The sequence below is a fragment of the Entelurus aequoreus genome, linkage group LG06 (assembly GCF_033978785.1).
Source record: "Entelurus aequoreus isolate RoL-2023_Sb linkage group LG06, RoL_Eaeq_v1.1, whole genome shotgun sequence".
NCBI lineage: Eukaryota > Metazoa > Chordata > Actinopteri > Syngnathiformes > Syngnathidae > Entelurus > Entelurus aequoreus.
This window is the reverse complement of record NC_084736.1, coordinates 67,649,076-67,670,635: the sequence shown is the minus strand read 5'-3', so window position 1 is coordinate 67,670,635 and position 21,560 is coordinate 67,649,076. Positions and strand designations below refer to the sequence as shown.

Sequence of the window (21,560 nt, the reverse complement as noted above, 5' to 3'; positions counted from 1 at the left end):
AAATGTTGTGGACGAATAAACACAGAAGTACTTATTTTATATACATCAGGACAGGGGGTAGAGCATGAGATGAGAAGAAATAACACTAGACGCTGCAAACAGCAGCCATAACAGTCGCACCGCCTGAAGCACAGGGGGAAGAGGCTGCCCGACAGCATATACCAGAAACGCCCGCACAAGTGCTTCCACCACACTGTGATGACACACAGTATTAGGGCTGCACAATTAATTGACATCGAGGTTTTAATTAGTGCGATAAATAGCCCCAAGAGGTGGAGGATTTATTATTTCCTGTCGTCACCGGCATTTGAGTGAATGACATTTTGGCCAATCAGAATTGTTGAGCCTTGCGTCCTTTGCCTGATGGTCAATCAAAAGTGTTTAAGGAAACAGCAAGTTTGTGTGCGCTGCAGTGGAGGCAGTCAGTACACTAATAACACCACTTGCTACTTGGAGAAAGTTCTAATGGTGACTACGCCTGGGCTGATAGTCAATAAGTTAATCAAACAAATTAAAATGAAGTCGAAATACTTTACAGGCATCAATAAACTGCTATGTCCATGTGCGTTTGTTGTCTTAGGCTACGTTCACACTGCAAGGTCAGATGTCCAATTCAGATTTTTTGTCAAATGCAATCTTTTTATTGGCCATTTACATTACAAAAATAAATGTGATTTCTAATTTAAATGCCATCTGACCCGCATGCGGACATGTCGTGTTTACGGAAGTAAAAATGGCTTCAGCTCGTCGGTTTCATTACTGCCGCATTTGTGGCAATTTCAAGAATTTTGTGCAATTAAAGTCAACATTTTCTGAACCAGGCTCCAGCACCCCCGGCGACAAGCGGTAAAAAATGGATGGATGGGATTATTGCATGTAGAAGATTAGGAAGGAAGAGGACAGGTATTTTGGCTCTCGCAGTTTCACAGGAAAATTTGCTTCAATGTCTGCTTGAAGAGCATGTCTGTGGGCGAGCAGTCTGAGACAGGAAATGTAGAAGTTTCATGAGTTCCTAAAACATTTTATTTTCACATATTTTCTGCTTCCTTGTCAACTATTAATTTCATAACCGTCTATTTTGGCGAATAATGACGACGCTTATCGCTTTTTGATGGCGTTCTGGTCGAATGAATGAGCCCAGAGTGCGGGAGCTTCGCATATATATCCAATTTATTTTTACATACGAAAAAGGAATGGGTCATATATAAAAAATTCGGAATTGCACTGTTCACACTGACATGAAAAGGTCGCATATGGGAAAAAAGTCGGAATTGAGCTGCAGTGTGAACAAGGCCTTAGTCAAACATGAGAAAGAGAACGATGTCCCAGTCTGTACATCTCAGCTACTTAGCGCTTTTATTTAAGAGTAGAATTAACGGACCACAAAAGCCCGAAATAATCTACAATCTTTGTCTTGGTGAGTGGAGGGCAAGGCCCCTGGCTTATTACACACAAAGGAAGCGCGATGTTATTACACACAAAGGAAGCGCGATAAACAGAGCCTCGCTCCTTGCGACTCACTAGTGAAAAGTTCTGCAAAATAACAAAAATGGAAGAGGGAACATTATTACAAAGCCAAATGTACCGTTGTGGGAATATCTCAGCTTCAGCCCAGATGGGCAATACGATCTTATCAACACAGACCAACGCGCGATGCCACGATCACGTAATAGCAACAACAACAAAAAAAGACAACCCGACATAGTTTTTTCAACTGGGAAACAAATGCACTTTAAGATGTTCAATATTTATTTAATTTAAATTGTTGTTTACAGAAATTAGTCCTTTTTATTTTGTGTTTATTTAGGATGACAAAGTTATTTACCTTTTAAATTTAGTACAATGGTAAACAATTCTACAGTAATGAGAAATAAAAGTTTATATCCTTTTAAATGGTTACTTGCATTATTATTATATATTATGATTTTATTATAAACACTGCATAGATTTGATCGGCTATTTCTTCAGTTAAAGAGCATGATGTAGACAAAAGCTCTGAGTCTGTCTAGATAAAGCCAATTTTTATTTTTTATTATGGCATTTTGTTCTACTATGTGGCACTTAGAGACAAGAATATGTTGATTCACAGTCTAAAAGTAATGTCTTCCTTCACTAATTTTCTCAGTTTTATGCATGTTTAAGTATAAAATATAAAAAACGCAAATCGAATCGCAATCGCAATTAGAGACAAAAATCACAATTACATTTTTTTTTCTCAAAATCGTGCAGCCCTTCACTGTAGACTGTTTGAAAAAAAGACTCCAAAACAGTGATAAAACACATCCTAAACCTTGTGCAACCTCACGCCCATACGCATCAATCTTATGATTTGATGCTTTGGCATTATTGTTTGAGTATCCAACATTGTAATAACATTTTTAAGTCAGAAAAGTGGAAAATCATCATCCAAAGCATATTCCTTTCTTATGATCAGCACCCCCCACAAGCACCGCACAAAAGACCAGCTTCATTATATGCGTAAAAGATGTTATCTGTGGTGCAAAGGCAGTGGAAGAAGTTTATCACGCATTAGCGCAACCCATTTGGAAGAATAAAGTATATTTACAAAGTAAGAAAATTATAAACACAAATTAGTATGTATCTTATTATAGAGGTTGGGTTGTTTTCTGAATAAATTGAGTGAAATAACAGTTTGTTTGGTGTATGCACTATGGCAACAATTGGCTTGAATTTGGGGAAACGATTCTATTTAACAAGAAGTAGCAACAAAAAAGTGCCGAGTAGGTTGTCATAAAAGGCTAAACAACTTCCTGCATCATGTGCTAAAAAAGGTATGTCAGACAGGCTCAGTGTTTGAAATACTCAAGTACAAAATTGTGTTATTGTGTCATCTAACGGAATAGACGCAATGTCTTGAATCCTTATATGCATGCAACGAAAGCGGAAGTGTCAAAGTAAACGTTTCAAAATAAGAGTCTCAACTTAAACAGTGGGGATTCTTAAAAGATTTGGAGAAATGATTCTATTTAACAGGAAGTAGCAACAAAAAAGTGCCTAGTAGGTTGTCATAAAAGGTCAGGCATCTTCCTGCATTGTGTGCTAAAAAAGATGTGTCAGAAAGGCTCAGTATCTGAAATACAAGAATGTGCTATTATTCTGTCATCTAATGTAATTAACACAATGTCTTGAATCCTTATATGCATGCAATGAAATCAGAAGTGGCCAAGTAAACTTTCAAAATAAGAGTCTCGCATTAAACATTGATGATTCTTAACAGGAAGCGCCGAATATATTCTTAGTGGTGAAAATGTTTCCGTGACGGGCCGCCACATCGACATGAATGTATGTGGAACAGTAATACAGATAGTGTACTATGCTGAGTTAGCTTTTCCCCATGCAGATTAATCCAACAGGCCACTCTCTATACATGCTACTTAGTATACAGTGCACAAATGACATTCTTCACTCTGTAAACACAGCAGTTTTACAAATAACATCTGTTTATTAACACCAAGCATGGAAATTATTTTGATACCGATTTTCACCTACATGGTAAAAATGCACAGCAGATTTCACTACAGACCTTCCCTGAATGCCTTCCTTGTAGGATGATCGCCGAGCAGGCCCTGCCATCTCATGCTTAGTTCCCCTCTTCCTGACCCACTTCCTCTTTCAGCCAAGACATGGGAAGGCAGGCAACGCACTTACAAAGACCTTGCACTGCGGCACAACCACTAAAAGTTGGTGTGTCTGGAAAGGGTTCACAAACCAAAACACAGCTGTAGACTGTCAACCTTTAGGACAGTGAGTAAGCCTTCATCTTAAAGTAGGTCTGCTGTAGGGAAACTACTGTAACTTCCAACATAACACAAGTCTATTATATATTGCAAATCATGCTGCCCTCTTGTCTAGAAATACAATTTTGACTAGCCATCAACTATCTTTACAATTAGTCGACTAATCAGATTATGAAGATTACACCTATTCAGTGGCTAATTTAGCCACTAGCTTTTAAATTCAGATTGAGATATTCTTAGGCATGTGCCAGCTAACAAGACAATAGCGATAACTACGTCAATCAGAAATATCTATTTATGCACTGTGCAGAGCATTATGCTGCACCAAAAATAATAACAAAACATCACTTTTTTTTTTTAATGAAAGGCAAGGACAGTCAGAATCAGGTGGGAAAAATTATTGATTTTTGAAGCATCATGATTAGAACGTGGACGATTCTGAATCGATGGACAAATGGACAAATATTCAAATATCGATTATTTACGTACTTTAAAAGTAATAGACAATTCTAAAATGCTGTATTAATGCTAATATTCTTTAAACGTAAGTTCTCGGCTTGGTTCTAATTAACCATGGTATAATTATTTTAACGTTGTGTGTCAGCTGGGTTAGCGTAGAGTGCAGACACACACAGAGGAAGGAGGCCGAGTGGACAACCTATGCTAGCTGTGGCGCCAAACTAGCCTGAATGTGAATTAGTGAATAAAAGAATGCTTTGTAAACTTCAACAGACGGCTAATAAAAAACATGTTACCACACAGAGTAACCTGCCAAGAATAGGAAATTAGGAGTAGATTAATAAATCGGAGAGAGAATGATATACATATAGTGCGGCCGCCTACCGGCAACATTTTCATCCATAGATATGAACGAGAAGATAGATGACACATCTTTGAGCCGTAAGTTCATGGCGACTTGGGCAAAAGTGCCTTGGCATTTTAAAAGGAAAATTTTTATTTTTATTTTGGATGCCTGATCGCCAAGTAGGGATGTTTATTTTTTTACTATACAATTCTCCCGCATCCATTCTTCTACATATACACATCTATGCTGTGCGCACTAAGTTGCCTTCTTTTCCAACTAGAAAAACAAAAGCGAGGATGTATTGTAACCTACTATTATCGACAAATTTATTATCGATTTTTGCCAACTAATAGTGCGTTCCATTAACCTCGGAAGTCGTAACTGACAATGACGTTACAGTAGAGTTATGAGCGTTTCAGTTACGAGGTCGGACATCCAGATGGCCGCAGTCGCAAAAGCTATTCTTGCGCTTGACTTGTCTGAATATAAAAACTTACAGAAAAAATATGCAATACTGCAACCTTCAAACACAGTGGATAAAGAGGAAATAGGCGCTATTGCTAGTGATGTAGAACATGTAAAACACAGGAAACTATTTATTCACACTAGTGACCATATCGTGTATAAACATCATACAATACATTGGCCAATTTAGTGTAAAAGAAAATTAGTCAGAAGTGCTAATAATGTTTATTACAGAAGCTTATATTATTGTTTACACTCACAGCGCCCATTCTTGAAACCAGCTCAGGGGTGTAGAGAACTCCGACTTTTAAAGTAGGAAATTCGACCTCCAGTTGCAATTTCTAGAAATAGGATCTCGGAAATTCCGACTTCCCAGTGCAAATGGTTTGAACACACCATAATTGTTGCACCCCTACTCTTGACACGTAATTACCTATTTAGGCTAGCCATGTTATTCTTCACTAGCAAGGGAATTGAGCTTCTGTACAACTCGGATCAACCTCCAATTAAGTGCAAGCAAGATCCATGACAGTTAACTGACTATTTGAATCCTGCAGGATCGAAGCAACCGGAACTGGAACTTACACCAAGACCAAATATTTAAGTGAAAAACAAATTTTAGAATTGTTCTTGCATTAATTATATGTAGATGGTCATCCAGCTCACTGATGTTCCAGTAGACATATTTTTGTTTTGTTTTAAAGAGCCAAATAATGAATCAGGGTAAGGCTGCACGATTAATCAACATAGAATCGACACCGAAGTTTTAATTAGTGCGATTATGTAACCGCAAAAGGCAGAGTTTATTTTTCTCTGCCATCACATCATATGAGTGACAGACATGCCTGCCAATCACAATTGTTGAACCTCGCATTTCTTCGTCTGTCGCATCAAACCGAGAGAAAGATGTCTCACTCTGGGCATTGCTCAGCACCTGAGCATGTTTATTGAACAGTAGAATTAACTGAACGCAGTGGCCCTCTTTTCAGTCATGCACAATCTTTGTCACAATGAGTGGAGAGCGACACAGCACACACAGGAAGCACAAACAGAGAGCCAGTGAGAAGTGAAGTATAGTAACAAAAATAAGGAGGAAAAAAATATGATTACGAAACAAAATGTCCCACTGCAGTATTGTTTTATCTACAAATCAGATGGGCATTATGAGCCCATCAACACGGTGCAACATGTGATGACAATAAACAAAAAGGTAACACTCAACCCAGTTTTTGCAACTTGGAAAAAATGCATCGTAATATCGATATAATTTATTTCACGTTAAAATAATCAAACGCCGCTTATTTGTTGTGTTCCTTGTTCTCCCCTGCTCCTCACTCCCTCTCATGTGCTACTAAACCCCTCCCCATTGTCCTTCCAAGACGTGCTTGCACCTATAAGAACATCCATGTTCTTATAGGTTGTTTACAATGATGAGTCACGATTGGTTGAGATTAGGGCAATCAGAGGCAAGATAGGGCGGGTCATCGAACCAGGAAGAGAAATCACAACAGATATTTTACATACGGTGTTGATCTGAAAATGTTTGCCTCTGCATTTTGATGGTGTGGGCGTGTGGCACCGAATGGAGATGTTGACATGCGGAGTTTCAAACACTCTTCATTCTCCAGCAGGGGACTTTTCAAATGATGCTACATATTAGCAGTAATGCTACTTTTTATAGCAACGCTTTTGCTCCACACTTGACAAATTACGGTTGTCTGTTCGACATATTCCCACTTGAAGCCAAACCACCACCAGACGATGGACCCCCTGCTGTTTTTTGGGGGAATTAATTAATTCTTCATTCGTATTACCACTCGCACGCCTGCGCTAGCATCACAGCTAACGTTAGCCATGCTGCTACCTCTCTGCTGGGAGAGGGCGTATACGTACGTGACGTATGACGTGACAGTATGTGACGTATGTAGAAGGTGCGCTTGGTGTCTGTGAGAAGGAGACACAGGAAAGAGTACTTCTACCATAACTACTGGGACTTATTGTGCAACTTATTGTCTTGTAATGTACACCAGAGCTATTCAAATTGTTTTATTTTTTGTATTTAGTGTATTAGATTCAGCAACTAGTGTTTGGATCCCACTGTACGCAATATCTGAAGAGCATGGAAAAAAGCATTTCACTGTGGTGTACTCTGCATGTGACGAATAAAACCCTTGAACCTTGAAGAGCCTGTCGTGTAATGCCAGCAGCTAAAAGCAACTGCGTGAGAACGTATACTCGAATATCACGATATACACTACCGTTCAAAAGTTTGGGGTCACATTGAAATGTCCTTATTTTTGAAGGAAAAGCACTGTACTTTTCAATGAAGATAACTTTAAACTAGTCTTAACTTTAAAGAAATATATTCTATACATTGCTAATGTGGTAAATGACTATTCTAGCTGCAAATGTCAGGTTTTTGGTGCAATATCTACATAGGTGTATAGAGGCCCATTTCCAGCAACTATCACTCCAGTGTCCTAATGGTACAATGTGTTTGCTCATTGGCTCAGAAGGCTAATTGATGATTAGAAAACCCTTGTGCAATCATGTTCACACATCTGAAAACAGTTTAGCTCGTTACAGAAGCTACAAAACTGACCTTCCTTTGAGCAGATTGAGTTTCTGGAGCATCACATTTGTGGGGTCAATTAAACGCTCAAAATGGCCAGAAAAAGAGAACTTTCATCTGAAACTCGACAGTCTATTCTTGTTCTTAGAAATGAAGGCTATTCCACAAAATTGTTTGGGTGACCCCAAACTTTTGAACGGTAGTGTAGTCATTTTCTATATCGCACAGAGACAGCTGACATTTTTACCGGTAACTTTTAATTCACATGGCCATCTTAACGGTTAGGACACAGACCTGTGGATGGGTTGAAGGTGTGCTGGAAAATGCGGAAAGGAAATTAGGAAGCAGCAGAAAAGTGGAATGTATTATTTAAATCGGTGCGTTGGAAAACACGGACCGGATTTTTTTTAAAACTGGATCTGGATCTGCATTTTCCCATGCTTTGCGATACGCATTTTTTGGCAAATATCGGCGGCCGATCCAAATATCGGATCGGGATCTTTCTGTGTGGAGTTTGCATGTTCTCCCTGTGACTGCGTGGGTTCCCTCCGGGTACTCCGGCTTCATCCCACCGCCAAAAACATGCACCTGGGGTTAGGTTGATTGGCAACACTAAATGGTCCCTAGTGTGTGAATGTGAGTGTGAATGTTGTCTTTCTATCTGTGTTGGCCCTGCGATGAGGTAGCAACTTGTCCAGGGTGTACCCGCCTTCCGCCCGAATGCAACTGAGATAGACTCCAGCACCCCACGCGACCCCAAAAGGGACAAGCGGTAGAAAACGGATGGATGGATACTGTATTACACCAAACCACGTCCACGTGTTTGTGAACGTTCATGGAGGTCACATTGATTTAAAAAAGAAAAGCAATCCAGAAATGTAATCCAGCCAACAAATGAGGTCAGTTGCGAGTAATAGGTTTTGGGTGGACACAAGACGGAATAAATGCAAGGTGGCGTGCTTAAAAGGCGGTGCGGGCTGCAGGCTGCCAGCGGCCAGGGCGCGGCTGCTCTGCCTTGCACCTCAGCCTGTGTGGATCCGCGACGGATAAGTTTTACTGCCGCGCTAAGGAGCGCTACCGCACCCCGCTAAAAGATCCTCCATTCCACGACGAACCAAAGGCTCGACACGAAAAACTGTCCTTTAGTGCCATATTGGCGTTTATTTCCTTGCCTGACAGTTACGTTAACTGCCGGCTAATGTTAGCACACACTACTAGCCTAAGTCATTTTAGCTAGCGCCTGCACTTTTATGTCAGGACAGCCAAACACAAGACCACGGGAAAACAAAAACGCAGCCAATCGTCTTTGAACACGGACACGTAACCTACCTTCTGCGATGTAAAGCACAATATCCCCAAAATTGCGTGATGTAATACAACGTATCCCAAATGATTCCACCCTGTTACGAAGCCGCCGCTGACAAGTTCCTCTTGTGCGCTTTCCCTCATGCCCCGCCCCCAGCTTGGCTTGGCGGCATCTGTATGGAGGAGCTCACTTGATTGGCATTGAAAATAACCAATCAGCGTCATTTCTGGGATAAGGCGACTTTTTTCTTCCATTCTTTCCTTGTTCCTTCTTTATTTGTTCCTGATGCTATTCACTGTGTTTCAGTCTTAGTTAAACGTTGTAATCACAAATAACAAATATGAACATTCCAGACGGTTTCAGCAGTGTTCTATAATATGATTTGTGTACAACTGTGACAATTTCCATAATACAATTTAGAGTGCATTTGAATGCAGTTTTGGTATGTAACGACGGAAATAACATTATCATCTAAAAATCTTAACGAACACAATGTACTACTAGTGTGTTTGACCACCACAAGGGGGCGTTGTTTCATTGCAAGAGCTATGCAAAATAATATAACAGCTGCAGTCTATCATTTATTTCATTTTTTTCCCTCACGTACTTTAGTAACAATGGCTGCTTAAACTCTTAAACACCACAGACAGAAAAGCAGATGTTTATAGTGACTCACTGATTCGTTTACCTGTCATCCAATTATGTCCCACTCATCTTGATGTTATGTATGGCCAGGGGCGTAGCACCAAACTCTGGGGCCCCTACACACAAGACACCCCCCCTCCCCCCCCCAACCCCCATTCCAGCCAAAAACCAACGTTGCTGCCCCATACATACACTTTGTATGATTACATGCATTAAAATTGATTATTGCATGCATTTAGGTTGACACTAGCTTTTTAAAACACATGTAAAAACCTTAATTTTGTTTTGGACTTCATAACAAGTTGGGGACATTCATTTCTCATTATCTTAAAAGCCAAACATGACATAAAATTAATTTATATTAAAGCATTTTTGTTCAAATTTCTCAACAAACTTTAATCATAAGCAAAAATATCAAGTATGTAATGTATTTTTATTTATTTTTTTACCCATTGTAAGGCCTTTTGATCTAATAATGTCAGTTTTTCAAAATGACTCATGTTATGTAAGTTCATACTAATTGACAACAGTGACATTATTAGACCACAAGGCCTTCTAAAGAGTTAACCTTTAAAAAAATATATATTTTTGTTTAAGACTGATTGAGAGATTTTAGCAAAAAAAAAAAAAGAGTAAAGCTTTCTAAATATTTGTATGCCCCTTTGATAAATAAAGGACTTTTATGTACTGTTTGGTTTTGGGGGGATTACTCCTTGTCAAAGAATTGGATGTATAATTTTGTTTGATTTAAAATGAAAAAACCCTCTTAGGAAAAATCATGTATAATGGGGTAACGCAACAAAAATTATGGCCAGAAATACAGCACAAATTTACGGAAAGGACAAAAAAGTTAGCCTTTTAAGATCGTATTAACATACCTAGAACGTATGGAGATACGATTGGTTTTTTTATTTTTTAAAATTGGTTTGTTTGTTTTTTACAAATAAGTGCCAACAAATTCAATATAAAGTGGCCAGAATATGAATGAAATAACCATATGATCTATCAGAAATCACATTACATGCACTAAAAAAACATTAATGCATTAATTTGGGTTAAACCAGCTTTTTAAATACATAAAAACCTTAATTATGTTATTGACTTTTTAAAGGTGGGACTAACATATCTACAGCATATCTAGATAAACCCCAATACATAGTTTGTAAATGTTTTCTCTTCAAAAATACCCAACAAATTCAATATAACGGGGCCAGAAAATGATTTTATATAATTATGCAACCCGTCATTATTCACTTAATGATTACACATCTGTCAAGTTTGTGTTTATTTTAGAGTAGATAGTAGCAACTAGCTGTTACACATAGCATTATCATCAGTAGATAACAATGATTATATTCTGAGTGCATCTTCTGGGGGATAGGTGAGCTTTGATGACGTTATGACGTCTGTGTTGAGTGAAGATTCCATGCTAGGTTTGCCACTATCAAGGTGGAACGAACCAGTTTGCATTTCAACTAGGGTGTAGTAGGTAGTTTTAAACATTCTTAATTTGATTCAAGCAACCTAATTTTTTCCCTTTCAAGGCAACATTTATGAAACTTTACTTTACATCCACCCTGTGTTTGGGGCTTCCTCCCCACTTACCCCTTCTTCCACCTTCGGACGCTGTTGTGTATGGCCCACTTTGACAAATGGTAACAATGTTAAAACCCCTTACCTTTTCTCACAGACGCCTTCCTCTCCAGGGCTTTGTCGGAGGATTTCTGAGGTGAGTCAAACGCCGCCTTTATCTGCGATACAGGGACCTTTAAAACATGGCTGTGCTCTTCCCCTTTGACCTCAGGGGGCTTGGACCAATCTTGATGCTGAAGCTTCTCGTGCCGTTCTATGTTTTCCTTGATGAGATCGGACACAGGCCTCGACCTGAGAGTGTTGGGGGACATTTCCCTCATCGGAACGCCATCATCACTTTGTTCTTGGACAGCTTTTTTATCAGGTTGCTCTGGTGTTTCTTTGTCGGCTGTCACGAGAAGGAGCTCGTGCTTTACACCAGGTGTGCTGTGGTGGCTTTCTTCTGTCTTTAGGCCGGAATCCACATTTTTCCTGGTGAGAACCTTGCTAAAGTCTTCTATCCGTTTGTCCTTTTTCACGTCTGTAGACCCAAAGCATGGTGCAGTCTCCTTCACCATCTCGCATGATGGACTCTCATGCGAAACAGTGGTTTGGAAATGGTTGGAGAGATGATCGTTAAAGGTGCCTGTAGTTGGCATTATCTCCATCTCTTTGATGGCTGCAGTCTTTGTTTCACAAAAAATTGATTTTGCGGTCAAACAGTCAGCAGGATGTTCCACATGAAAGTCAGCCTGTGATGTTTCCTCCAAAGCATTGGTGCCACATTCTGGTGCATTTATTTCATCAAACCTGATGGCTTTTTTCTCCAAGTCAGATTGATCGACTCCCATCTCTTGTATTCCCTCTAGCAATGAAGAAGCCTCCTTTTGGTTTTTCTTCAAGAGCTTCTCCAAAATAGAACTGGGCTCAGCAGCTGCATCTGGATTTGATGAAGGTGGGCCTTGGTCTGCTTCCATCTGCAGAAGAGCTCTCGCTGACCTTTCTTTTTCGGCGTCATTCAACGTCTTGTTTGCTCTCTGTTCAACAGCATCGCTCACATTCATCAAAGACTCTTTCTGCAGTATGTTTAGGGATTGAGCATTGGGCTCACTCAAGTGGTCCACACATTGCTTAATAAGGCCACTCTCACCCATCATGGTCACATTTTCATCCAGTGTATGTAAGAACTCGTCACTTTTTGCCAGTTGAGTTACAGACCTCCCGATTGCCACAATGGCTTCCTCTTCAAAAGTGTTTGCATCCCCAGGGTTGGCAATGTGGTCATACCTTTGGCAGTTGCTTTGGTACTCCAAAGTTTCCTCGGCCTGGTTCTCCATCTTGATCCTTGAGTATGCTTCAAGCTCCTCCTCTGTACTTTTCTGCTTGTATGTCCTTGTACTTTGCTCGCTCCTTACTCTACCTTTTTGCTTGTCTGGTGAACCCTGTGGAGGAGTGGCATTTCCTACCACTCCTGCCTGGTTGGTATTGCTCGCAGCAAACTGTCTCACCCACAAATTTGTGTGCTTCTCAACAGAGTATGTTATTGGCTCGCTTTCATCCAAATCTGGAGAATTTTCCTCTGTATGCCCTGCCTCTTCTTTATATGTGCTTTCAGCCTCTATGACATCATCTTCATGGCCGTCTGCATCCTGTTGCTGTTCTTCACTTTCTAATTTGTCTTGGTTCTGTCCCATACTGGTCTGCAATGAAAGGCATAGTGTTACAAAACAGACACCGGATGGCAAATAATTCCACACCAATCAACCGCCTTTGTCTTATCTTCCCTGATATATTTTAACAAGGCTGCCACTTTAAAGAGTGCGGACAAAGTTGAACAATCGAATTTGCGATCAGCACCATTGGTACTATCAACACTTACTGCATATGACCAGATTTGGTCATCAAGATATATACAGTTCATTGAGAGTAAGGGAAAACTTACCAATAGGCAAGCACAGGCAGTTTCCGCTCATTAAAACATTTAATAGTTTTCTTTCATTTAAAACACTTATTTATGTTGTTCTTAATTTGTGTGTTTCAACATGTATTAGAATGCTTAATCAATCATGATCATTTTTGACAGCTCCAGCCTCCCTTCTCACGCAATGGACTATTCCTGCGCAAACTTGACTCCATTAGGCAAATCACAGGCAGTTGCCTCTCATAAAAAAACATTTAATACCCTTGTTTTCTATTTGAAACAATTATTTTTTTAGTTGTAATTTGTGTGTTTCAAAATATATTAAAATTCTTAATTATTCACGATTGTTTTTGACTGTTTGACCCTCTCCTCTCACGCAATGGACTTTTCCATGTTGCTGTGCATGCGCAAACTTGACTCCATTAGGCAAACCACGGGCAGTTGCCTCTTATAAAACAATTAATACCCCTGTTTTCTATTTGAAACAATTATTTATTTTTGGTCTTAATTTGTGTGTTTCAAAATATATTGAAATTCTTAATTATTCACCATTGTTTTTGGTGAATACGCAATGGACTATTCCATGTTACTGTGCATGCGCAAACTTGACTCCATTAGGCAAACCACAGGCAGTTGCCTCTCATAAAAAACCCATTTGATACAGTTTTCTTCTATTTAAAACAATTCTTTCTTTTTTGGTTTCCATTTTTTGTGTTTTAAAATATATTAAAATGCTTAATCAATCATGAATGTTTTCGACAGCTTCACCCTCCCTTTTCACGCAATAAACTTTCATGTTACTGTACATACGCAGACTTGACTCCATTAGGCAAACACAGGCAGTTGCCTCTCATAAAGAAACATTTGATACAGTTTTCTATTATTTAAAACAATTATTTATTTTTGGTCTTAATCTGTGTGTTTTAAAATATATTAAAATGCTTACTCATTAATGATTGTTTTTGGCGGTTTCACCTTCCCTTCTCTCGCAATGGACTATTCCATGTAACTGTGCATGCGCAGACTTGACTCAATTAGGAAAACACAGGCTTCTTGTTAAAAAAAACATTTAATACCGTTTTCTTCCATTTAAAGCCATTATTTATTTTGTTGGTCTTTATGTGTTACAACATATGTGTTACAACATGCTTAAAAGGGCTGTTTGCAACTGGCTCACAGTTACATTTTTCAAAGCAACAAATTAAACAAAAGCACCATTGGCTAGTTTATGTTACCATTAGCGGTTTAACAGAACACACTTGTGTTAAAACTGTCTTTTTTCACAATTACAAAGTGTATGAAATATAGTAATATTTCTTACCGGCCCAAATAGGATGATTAGTGTTTAGGCAAAAACAGGCAGTTGCCTCTCATAAAACATTTTTATTACGGTTTTCTTCTCTATAAAACAATTATCTATTTGTTGGTTTGTCAAAATGCTTAATAAATCATGACCATTTTCGACAGCTGACCCCTTCCATGTCACGCAATGGATTATACCATTATACTGCGCATGTGCAGACTTGACTCCGGAAGATAGATCAAAACTAACCTGTTGGCGTACATAAGAGAGGTTTTCTATAAAGATGAAGCAGAGTTATCCAAGTGGAGCGTAAAAGAAGAGAAAGCGAGAAGAAAGCAAACAGTTTTTATTAAAACTACCCAACAAATCAACCTTTTTCTCACAGACGCCGAATGCATGGAATCAACACAGTATAAGCGCAGGATGCAACTGGAGAGTGATTCTTTTCATCACAGATTTGCGAGTATTAATGTGTTCAAAATGGTAAATTAATGTAACCGAGGATCTGGTAAGACGTAGTAGGTAGAAACTTGAGAGGCACTTTTCAAAAGTCAACAGTCTCGTCTCATTCAAATATGACCGCCGTCAAGAGCTCTCTTTTTCCCACCAGTGACACACTTCCGGCCTTCACAATAATATCGCTACATCCGGTCCAATTGTGCAAAAAAAACTATGGTATCCGAAAAATGGCTCACACTTTAATAAATGTTAGTTTGATGTTTCTATCAATTGCAGTAAAAGCGTTGGGATCAGCGATACTCAGTACGCAGCTTGCCAAGCTATAATGTGCTTGGTAAATTACCATGTTGGTTTGATTATGTGGAGGGCCCCAGTTCACTTTGGCTCCCCCAAATGACAGATAAATGACAAATACAAATGACAAATACAGTTAAAAAAAAGCCAAGTAATCCTGCTTACTAATAAATGCAAGCACAGTTTATAACCCCACAACAGGTTAGAGCTTAGATTCAAACCCAGAACCCTCTGGCAGTGAGGCAAACATGCTAAAACCACACTTCCACCGTGCAGCCGCAAACAAACATAAATGGCAAATAAAAGTTAAAGGCCTACTGAAACCCACTACTACCGACCACGCAGTCTGATAGTTTATACATCAATGATGAAATCTTAACATTGCAACACATGCCAATACGGCCAAGTTAAACTATAAAGTGCAATTTTAAATTTCCCGCTAAACTTCCGGTTGAAAACGTCTAGATATGATGACGTATGCGCGTGACTTCAATCGTTGAAACGGAAGTATTCGGACACATTGTATCCAATACAAAAAGCTTGGTTTTCATCGTAAAATTCCACAGTATTCTGGACATCTGTGTTGGTGAATCTTTTGCAATTTGTTTAATGAACAATGAAGACTGCAAAGAAGAAAGCTTTAGGTGGGATCGGTGTATTAGCGGCTGGCTACAGCAACACAACCAGGAGGACTTTGACTTGGATAGCAGACGTGCTATCCGACACTAGCCGCCGACCGCATCTATGATCGGGTGAAGTCCTTCGTCGCTCCGTCGATCGCTGGAACGCAGGTGAGCACGGGTGTTGATGAGCAGATGAGGGCTGGCTGGCGTAGGTGGATAGCTAATGTTTTTAGCATAGCTCTGTGAAGTCCCGTTGCTAAGTTAGCTTCAATGGCGTCGTTAGCAACAGCATTGTTAAGCTTCGCCAGGCTGGAAAGCATTAACCGTGTAGTTACATGTCCATGGTTTAATAGTATTGTTGATCTTCTGTCTATCCTTCCAGTCAGGGGTTTATTTATTTTGTTTCTATCTGCAGTTAAGCCCAATGCTATCACGTTAGCTCCGTAGCTAAAGTGCTTCGCCGATGTATTGTCGTGGAGATAAAAGTCACTGTGAATGTCCATTTCGCGTTCTCGACTCTCATTTTCAAGAGGATATAGTATCCGAGGTGGTTTAAAATACAAATCCGTGATCCACAATAGAAAAAAGAGAGTGTGGAATCCAATGAGCCAGCTTGTACCTAAATTACGGTCAGAGCGAAAAAAGATGCGTCCTGCACTGCACTCTAGTCCTTCACGCTCACGTTCCTCATCCACGAATCTTTCATCCTGGCTCAAATTAATGGGGTAATCGTCGGTCTTGCTGCTGGTGTAAACAATGGGGAAATGTGAGGAGCCTTTCAACCTGTGACGTCACGCTACTTCCGGTACAGGCAAGGCTTTTTTTTATCAGCGACCAAAAGTTGCGAACTTTATCGTCGATGTTCTCTACTAAATCTTTTCAGCAAAAATATGGCAATATCGCGAAATGATCAAGTATGACACAGAATGGATCTGCTATCCCCGTTTGAATTTTTTTTAAAAATGTCAGTAGGCCTTTAAGCTTCTTACCAGACAAAATAAAACACACCAAACTGAGACAATTAAAGTGCAGCAAAAATTATCCTGGAATCGCCGCCATAGTCATGACAATCGTTTCGGTTTAAGTGTCAGCGTGGAATCACACAGCAAGCAATACATAGTCACGCAGCAGCCATTTTTGTGGAAGCTGTGAATCAGCGCATCTTTTTACAATAAGCACTGTTGTATTGCTGCTGTTGGGTATTCATGCACTTGCAGTGTCAACACTTTCAAATTACAGTCACAAGATGTTCGGTGCATTTAGGTCTGAGCACACTCAGCTTGTTTACCATCAGTTGTCAAACCAGAGACCAGAGAATGTGTATACAATTGTGGAAATAAACAACACCAAAAAATAACTTTTAACAAATACAGTACAGGCCAAAAAAGTTTGGACACACCTTCTCATTCCAATGCCTTTTCTTTATTTTCATGACTATTTACATTGTAGATTGTCACTGAAGGCATCAAAACTATGAATGAACACATGTGGAGTTATGTACTTAACAAAAAGAGGTGAAATAACCGAAAACATGTTTTGTATTCTAGTGCCTTCAAAATAGCCCACCCTTTGCTCTGATTACTTCTTTGCACACTCTTGGCATTCTCTCGATGAGCTTCAAGCACACCAATGAAGTGAAAACCATTTCAGGTGACTACCTCTTGAAGCTCATCGAGAGAATGCCAAAAGTGTGCAAAGCAGTAATCAGAGCAAAGGGTGGCTATTTTGAAGAAACTAGAATATAAAACATGGTTTCAGTTATTTCACCTTTTTTTGTTAAGTACATAACGCCACATGTGTTCATTCATAGTTTTGATGCCTTCAGTGACAATCTACAATGTAAATAGTCATGAAAATAAAGAAAACCCATTGAATAAGGTGTGTCCAAACTTTCGGCCTATACTGTATGTATAGTATACATAAGCGGTCTGAAACTCAATTTACTTGGGGGCTGCTGGAGGTAGAGTCAGGGTGGAGGCTTTTCACTTCTGATTTTTTTTATTTTAACCACATGACTAAATGTGTTTACTACTACTATGACTCTAAGCTATTGTAGGGCCTTAAATCATTAAGAATGTAAAATTCAATGTAAAAATGCAATATTTTGTGCAGAGACCCTTGGCTTGCTCACAGGAAGTTGCTCTTTGTGTTGCCCAATGTGTGTTTGTTAGTGAATTATATCTATATGGCGCTTTCTCTTTCTAGAGATTCAGAGCGCTTTTACATTGAGAAACCCATCATCTACATTTTTAAGCCACATTCAAACCAGTGTGGGTGCCCAAGGACACAGTGACAGCGACTAGTATAGCGGAATCCAACCTAAAACCCTCAAGTTGCTGGCACGGCTGCTCTACCATCTGAGCCACACCGACTCACACGGTTTGCCATGCTCTCGTTTTTGTGTCTGCAGAGGTATTGCAGTGAATGTTTTTTATTGTGGGATTCAAGTTCATAATGTAAAATTGCATTAAACTACGATGTTAAGTTAAGTGCCACAAAATATGTAGGTCGAAAGTTTGAGACCCCTGATTTACAAGTATGTATATTGAAGCGTTGGGACCCCTGGCCAATAAACAGAAGGTAAACATTTATGTTGGCAGCAAAACATTTCCAAAACAACAGTCTCATGAAATAGTTTAGCAGGTATTGATTATTTTAGTAATCGAGTAATCTACTGATTAATTTGTTCGATTAGTCGGATAAAACACTTTGTAGCCTTAATGCATACTTAATGAATTTTTCTTCATTTTGTTTTTGTAATAAATGCAAATTATCAACATGTGTGCATTAACAAAGAAAAAAAACCCTGCGCTGTTCACTACCGCACAAATCACAGCATCCACGCACCACCGCTCTCATGTGCGCTCTGTTGTAGCGGTCATGCGGAAACTACAGTATGTCCACGTACTTACACTTCCGGGCAACCCATGCGGTCCGGATTCAATCACTAAACGATGAATCAGAGCAAAATAATATAAATTAAAGCTTTTTTATAATCAATTAATCGATTTAATCTATTAATCGTTGCAGCCCTACACCTAAATCACAGCATGTTTGGCTAGCTTAAGTGCACTTCGCCGCTTCTGGGAGGATTGGAACATGTACACTTTCCCAACATAGCTCCAGTCATAGAATGACTGTAATGCAATCGCTCCTCTCACCTTCGTCCTTCTTTATGAAAACCCATGCATTTCATTAATTTTTCTTATTTTTAAAAAGACTGGAAATAATCTGAAAATCAAACCCACAACACTCTCACCGATCAGCTGCCACAAAAAAGGTTAAATGCACACCTTTTTCATTTTAAACTCTTCGTATATATATATTTTTTTCAATTGCTGTTTTCTATTTTATTCATTGCTATTATTACTACTAATATTCTTACTATTTAATATTTGTATTTATTAATTATTTAATTATATATATATATATATATGATATTATATATATGTGTGTGTGTGTGTGTGTGTGTGTGTGTGTGTGTGTGTGTGTGTGTGTGTGTGTGTGTGTGTGTGTGTGTGTGTGTGTGTGTGTGTGTGTGTGTGTGTGTGTGTATTTACACTACCGTTCAAAAGTTTGGGGTCACCCAAACGATTTTGTGGAATAGCCTTCATTTCTAAGTACAAGAATAGACTGTCGAGTTTCAGATGAAAGTTCTCTTTTTCTGGCCATTTTGAGCGTTTAATTGACCCCACAAATGTGATGCTCCAGAAACTCAATCTGCTCAAAGGAAGGTCAGTTTTGTAGCTTCTGTAACGAGCTAAACTGTTTTCAGATGTGTGAACATGATTGCACAAGGGTTTTCTAATCATCAATTAGCCTTCTGAGCCAATGAGCAAACACATTGTACCATTAGAACACTGGAGTGATAGTTGCTGGAAATGGGCCTCTATACACCTATGTAGATATTGCACCAAAAACCAGACATTTGCAGCTAGAATAGTCATTTACCACATTAGCAATATATAGAGTGTATTTCTTTAAAGTTAAGACTAGTTTAAAGTTATCTTCATTGAAAAGTACAGTGCTTTTCCTTCAAAAATAAGGACATTTTAATGTGACCCCAAACTTTTGAACGGTAGTGTATATATATATATATATATATATACATATATATATATATATATATATATATATATATATATATATATATATATATATATATATATATATATATATATATATATATATACACACACATGTATATATGTATACATATATAATATCATATATACACACACACATATGTATGTGTTTATTTTATTTTTTTAAATGTTTTTAGTTAATCCTTATGTCAATGATACTGTATTTGCATTTTTTTCATTTCTATTTTTACTGGTCTAAAGCACTTTGTGTTGCAATGTGCTTGTGGCTAAAAAGTGCTGCATAAATATCCATCTATTTTCTACCGCTCGTCCATAAAGACTTGATTTTGAGTTGACATTGGGCAAAATAAATAATTAGAATCATTTGGAAGGACTTGAAACAAAACTGGAAATAATCCACAAAGTCAGGGAAAAATGTTTGTCTCCCATGTTTTGAACTTAACCTCGGGGGCCGGATTTGTCCGGTTGAATAGCGCTAACAGAAGAAGTCTGGAGCTAAAGTCAAAGATAAGATACTTGAGCGCAAAAATGATGACTAACGTGGTGAAGCTGTATTTTAAGTTTTTTAATTTGCACTTTAATTTTATTGAGAGTTTAGCTAAGAAACATCTGTCATTAATTGTATTCATTTATTTTAGCACTACCATATTGTCCATTTTGTATTTACAATTAATTTTTGTCAGGTATTTGAGTCCCTTCTGATGCAGGATATTTGGTTATATTTTCTTTTCCAATCAGCCTGACATAAGCCCAGGGTTTATGTGTTGTTAAAAAAAACGATAATCTTTGTTTGCATATCATTTGACAGGGTAGTAAACTGTAAGCAGGTTAGAAATAAATATTGAATATTAACTAAAAATCCTGCTCAGTGGCATTGTGGTTAGAGTGTCCGCCCTGAGATCGGTAGTTCGTGAGTTCAAACCCTGGCCGAGTCATACCAAAGACTATAAAAATGGGACCCGTTACCTCCCTGCTTGACACTCAGCATCAAGGGTTGGTATTGGGGGTTGAATCAACAAAAATTATTCCTGGGCGCGGCCTCTGCTGCTGCTCACTGCTCCCCTCACTTCCCAGGGAGTGATCAAGGGTGATGGGTCAAATGCAGAGAATAATTTCGCCACACCTCGTGTGTGTGTGACACTCATTGGTACTTTAACTTTAATCAAGAGTAATTCAGTGTTAATATGCCACAGGCCTCTCTCTGTAGTAAATATAAACACAGGAAAAACACGCAGCACTCTCCAAAAAACAAAAATAAAGAGGTGCATGGCAACACTCAAGTCCTTCTAGTAATTTTAATACAAACTGCGCAGGCGCTACCAAACACAGACCGGTTTCGAAATGCTAGCAAGATACACCTTACAGCCGTATTACTTGATATGTGAGGCATGCTAAGTGCTAGCATTTTAATGTGTGCATGCTAATTTTTTTAGGCTAGCTCTGTAGCTCATTTTGCACAGTAACACAAAAAACTCACGGATTCAGACGCTCGGCACCATCTTAAAAGTACGGCCAAAGTTATGGTCAATCAATTGACATAATAAATCGAGAAAAACTTCAAAAATGAAAGTGCACAAATAATTGAAAAAATGGAAAATTTGTACAAAATAAATCAAAGACTCAGTACAGTGTCATAGGAAAATAAATAAAGCAATAAAAAAATGTGTGGACAACCAATTATGATAAAAGGAGACATAGCTCATCAGCACAGTGAAAAAAACATCTAAATAA

The 21,560-nt window shown here is 38.7% G+C and overlaps 1 protein-coding gene across 3 annotated transcripts in view; it reads right to left on the bottom strand.

The window, feature by feature from the left end:
• LOC133652489 (coronin-1C-A-like) overlaps positions 1-21,560 on the bottom strand; it is an 81,528-nt gene that overhangs the window by 46,967 nt on the left and 13,001 nt on the right. For 2 of the 3 annotated variants that reach the window (XM_062051291.1, XM_062051292.1), the window contains one exon: positions 11,230-12,823. In XM_062051291.1, coding sequence (XP_061907275.1) covers positions 11,230-12,817 — 1,588 coding nt within the window. In that variant the 5' untranslated portion in view covers positions 12,818-12,823. Of the gene's footprint in view, positions 1-8,929; positions 9,085-11,229; positions 12,824-21,560 lie in introns of those variants that run through there. The other variant, XM_062051293.1, reaches the window with a different exon arrangement.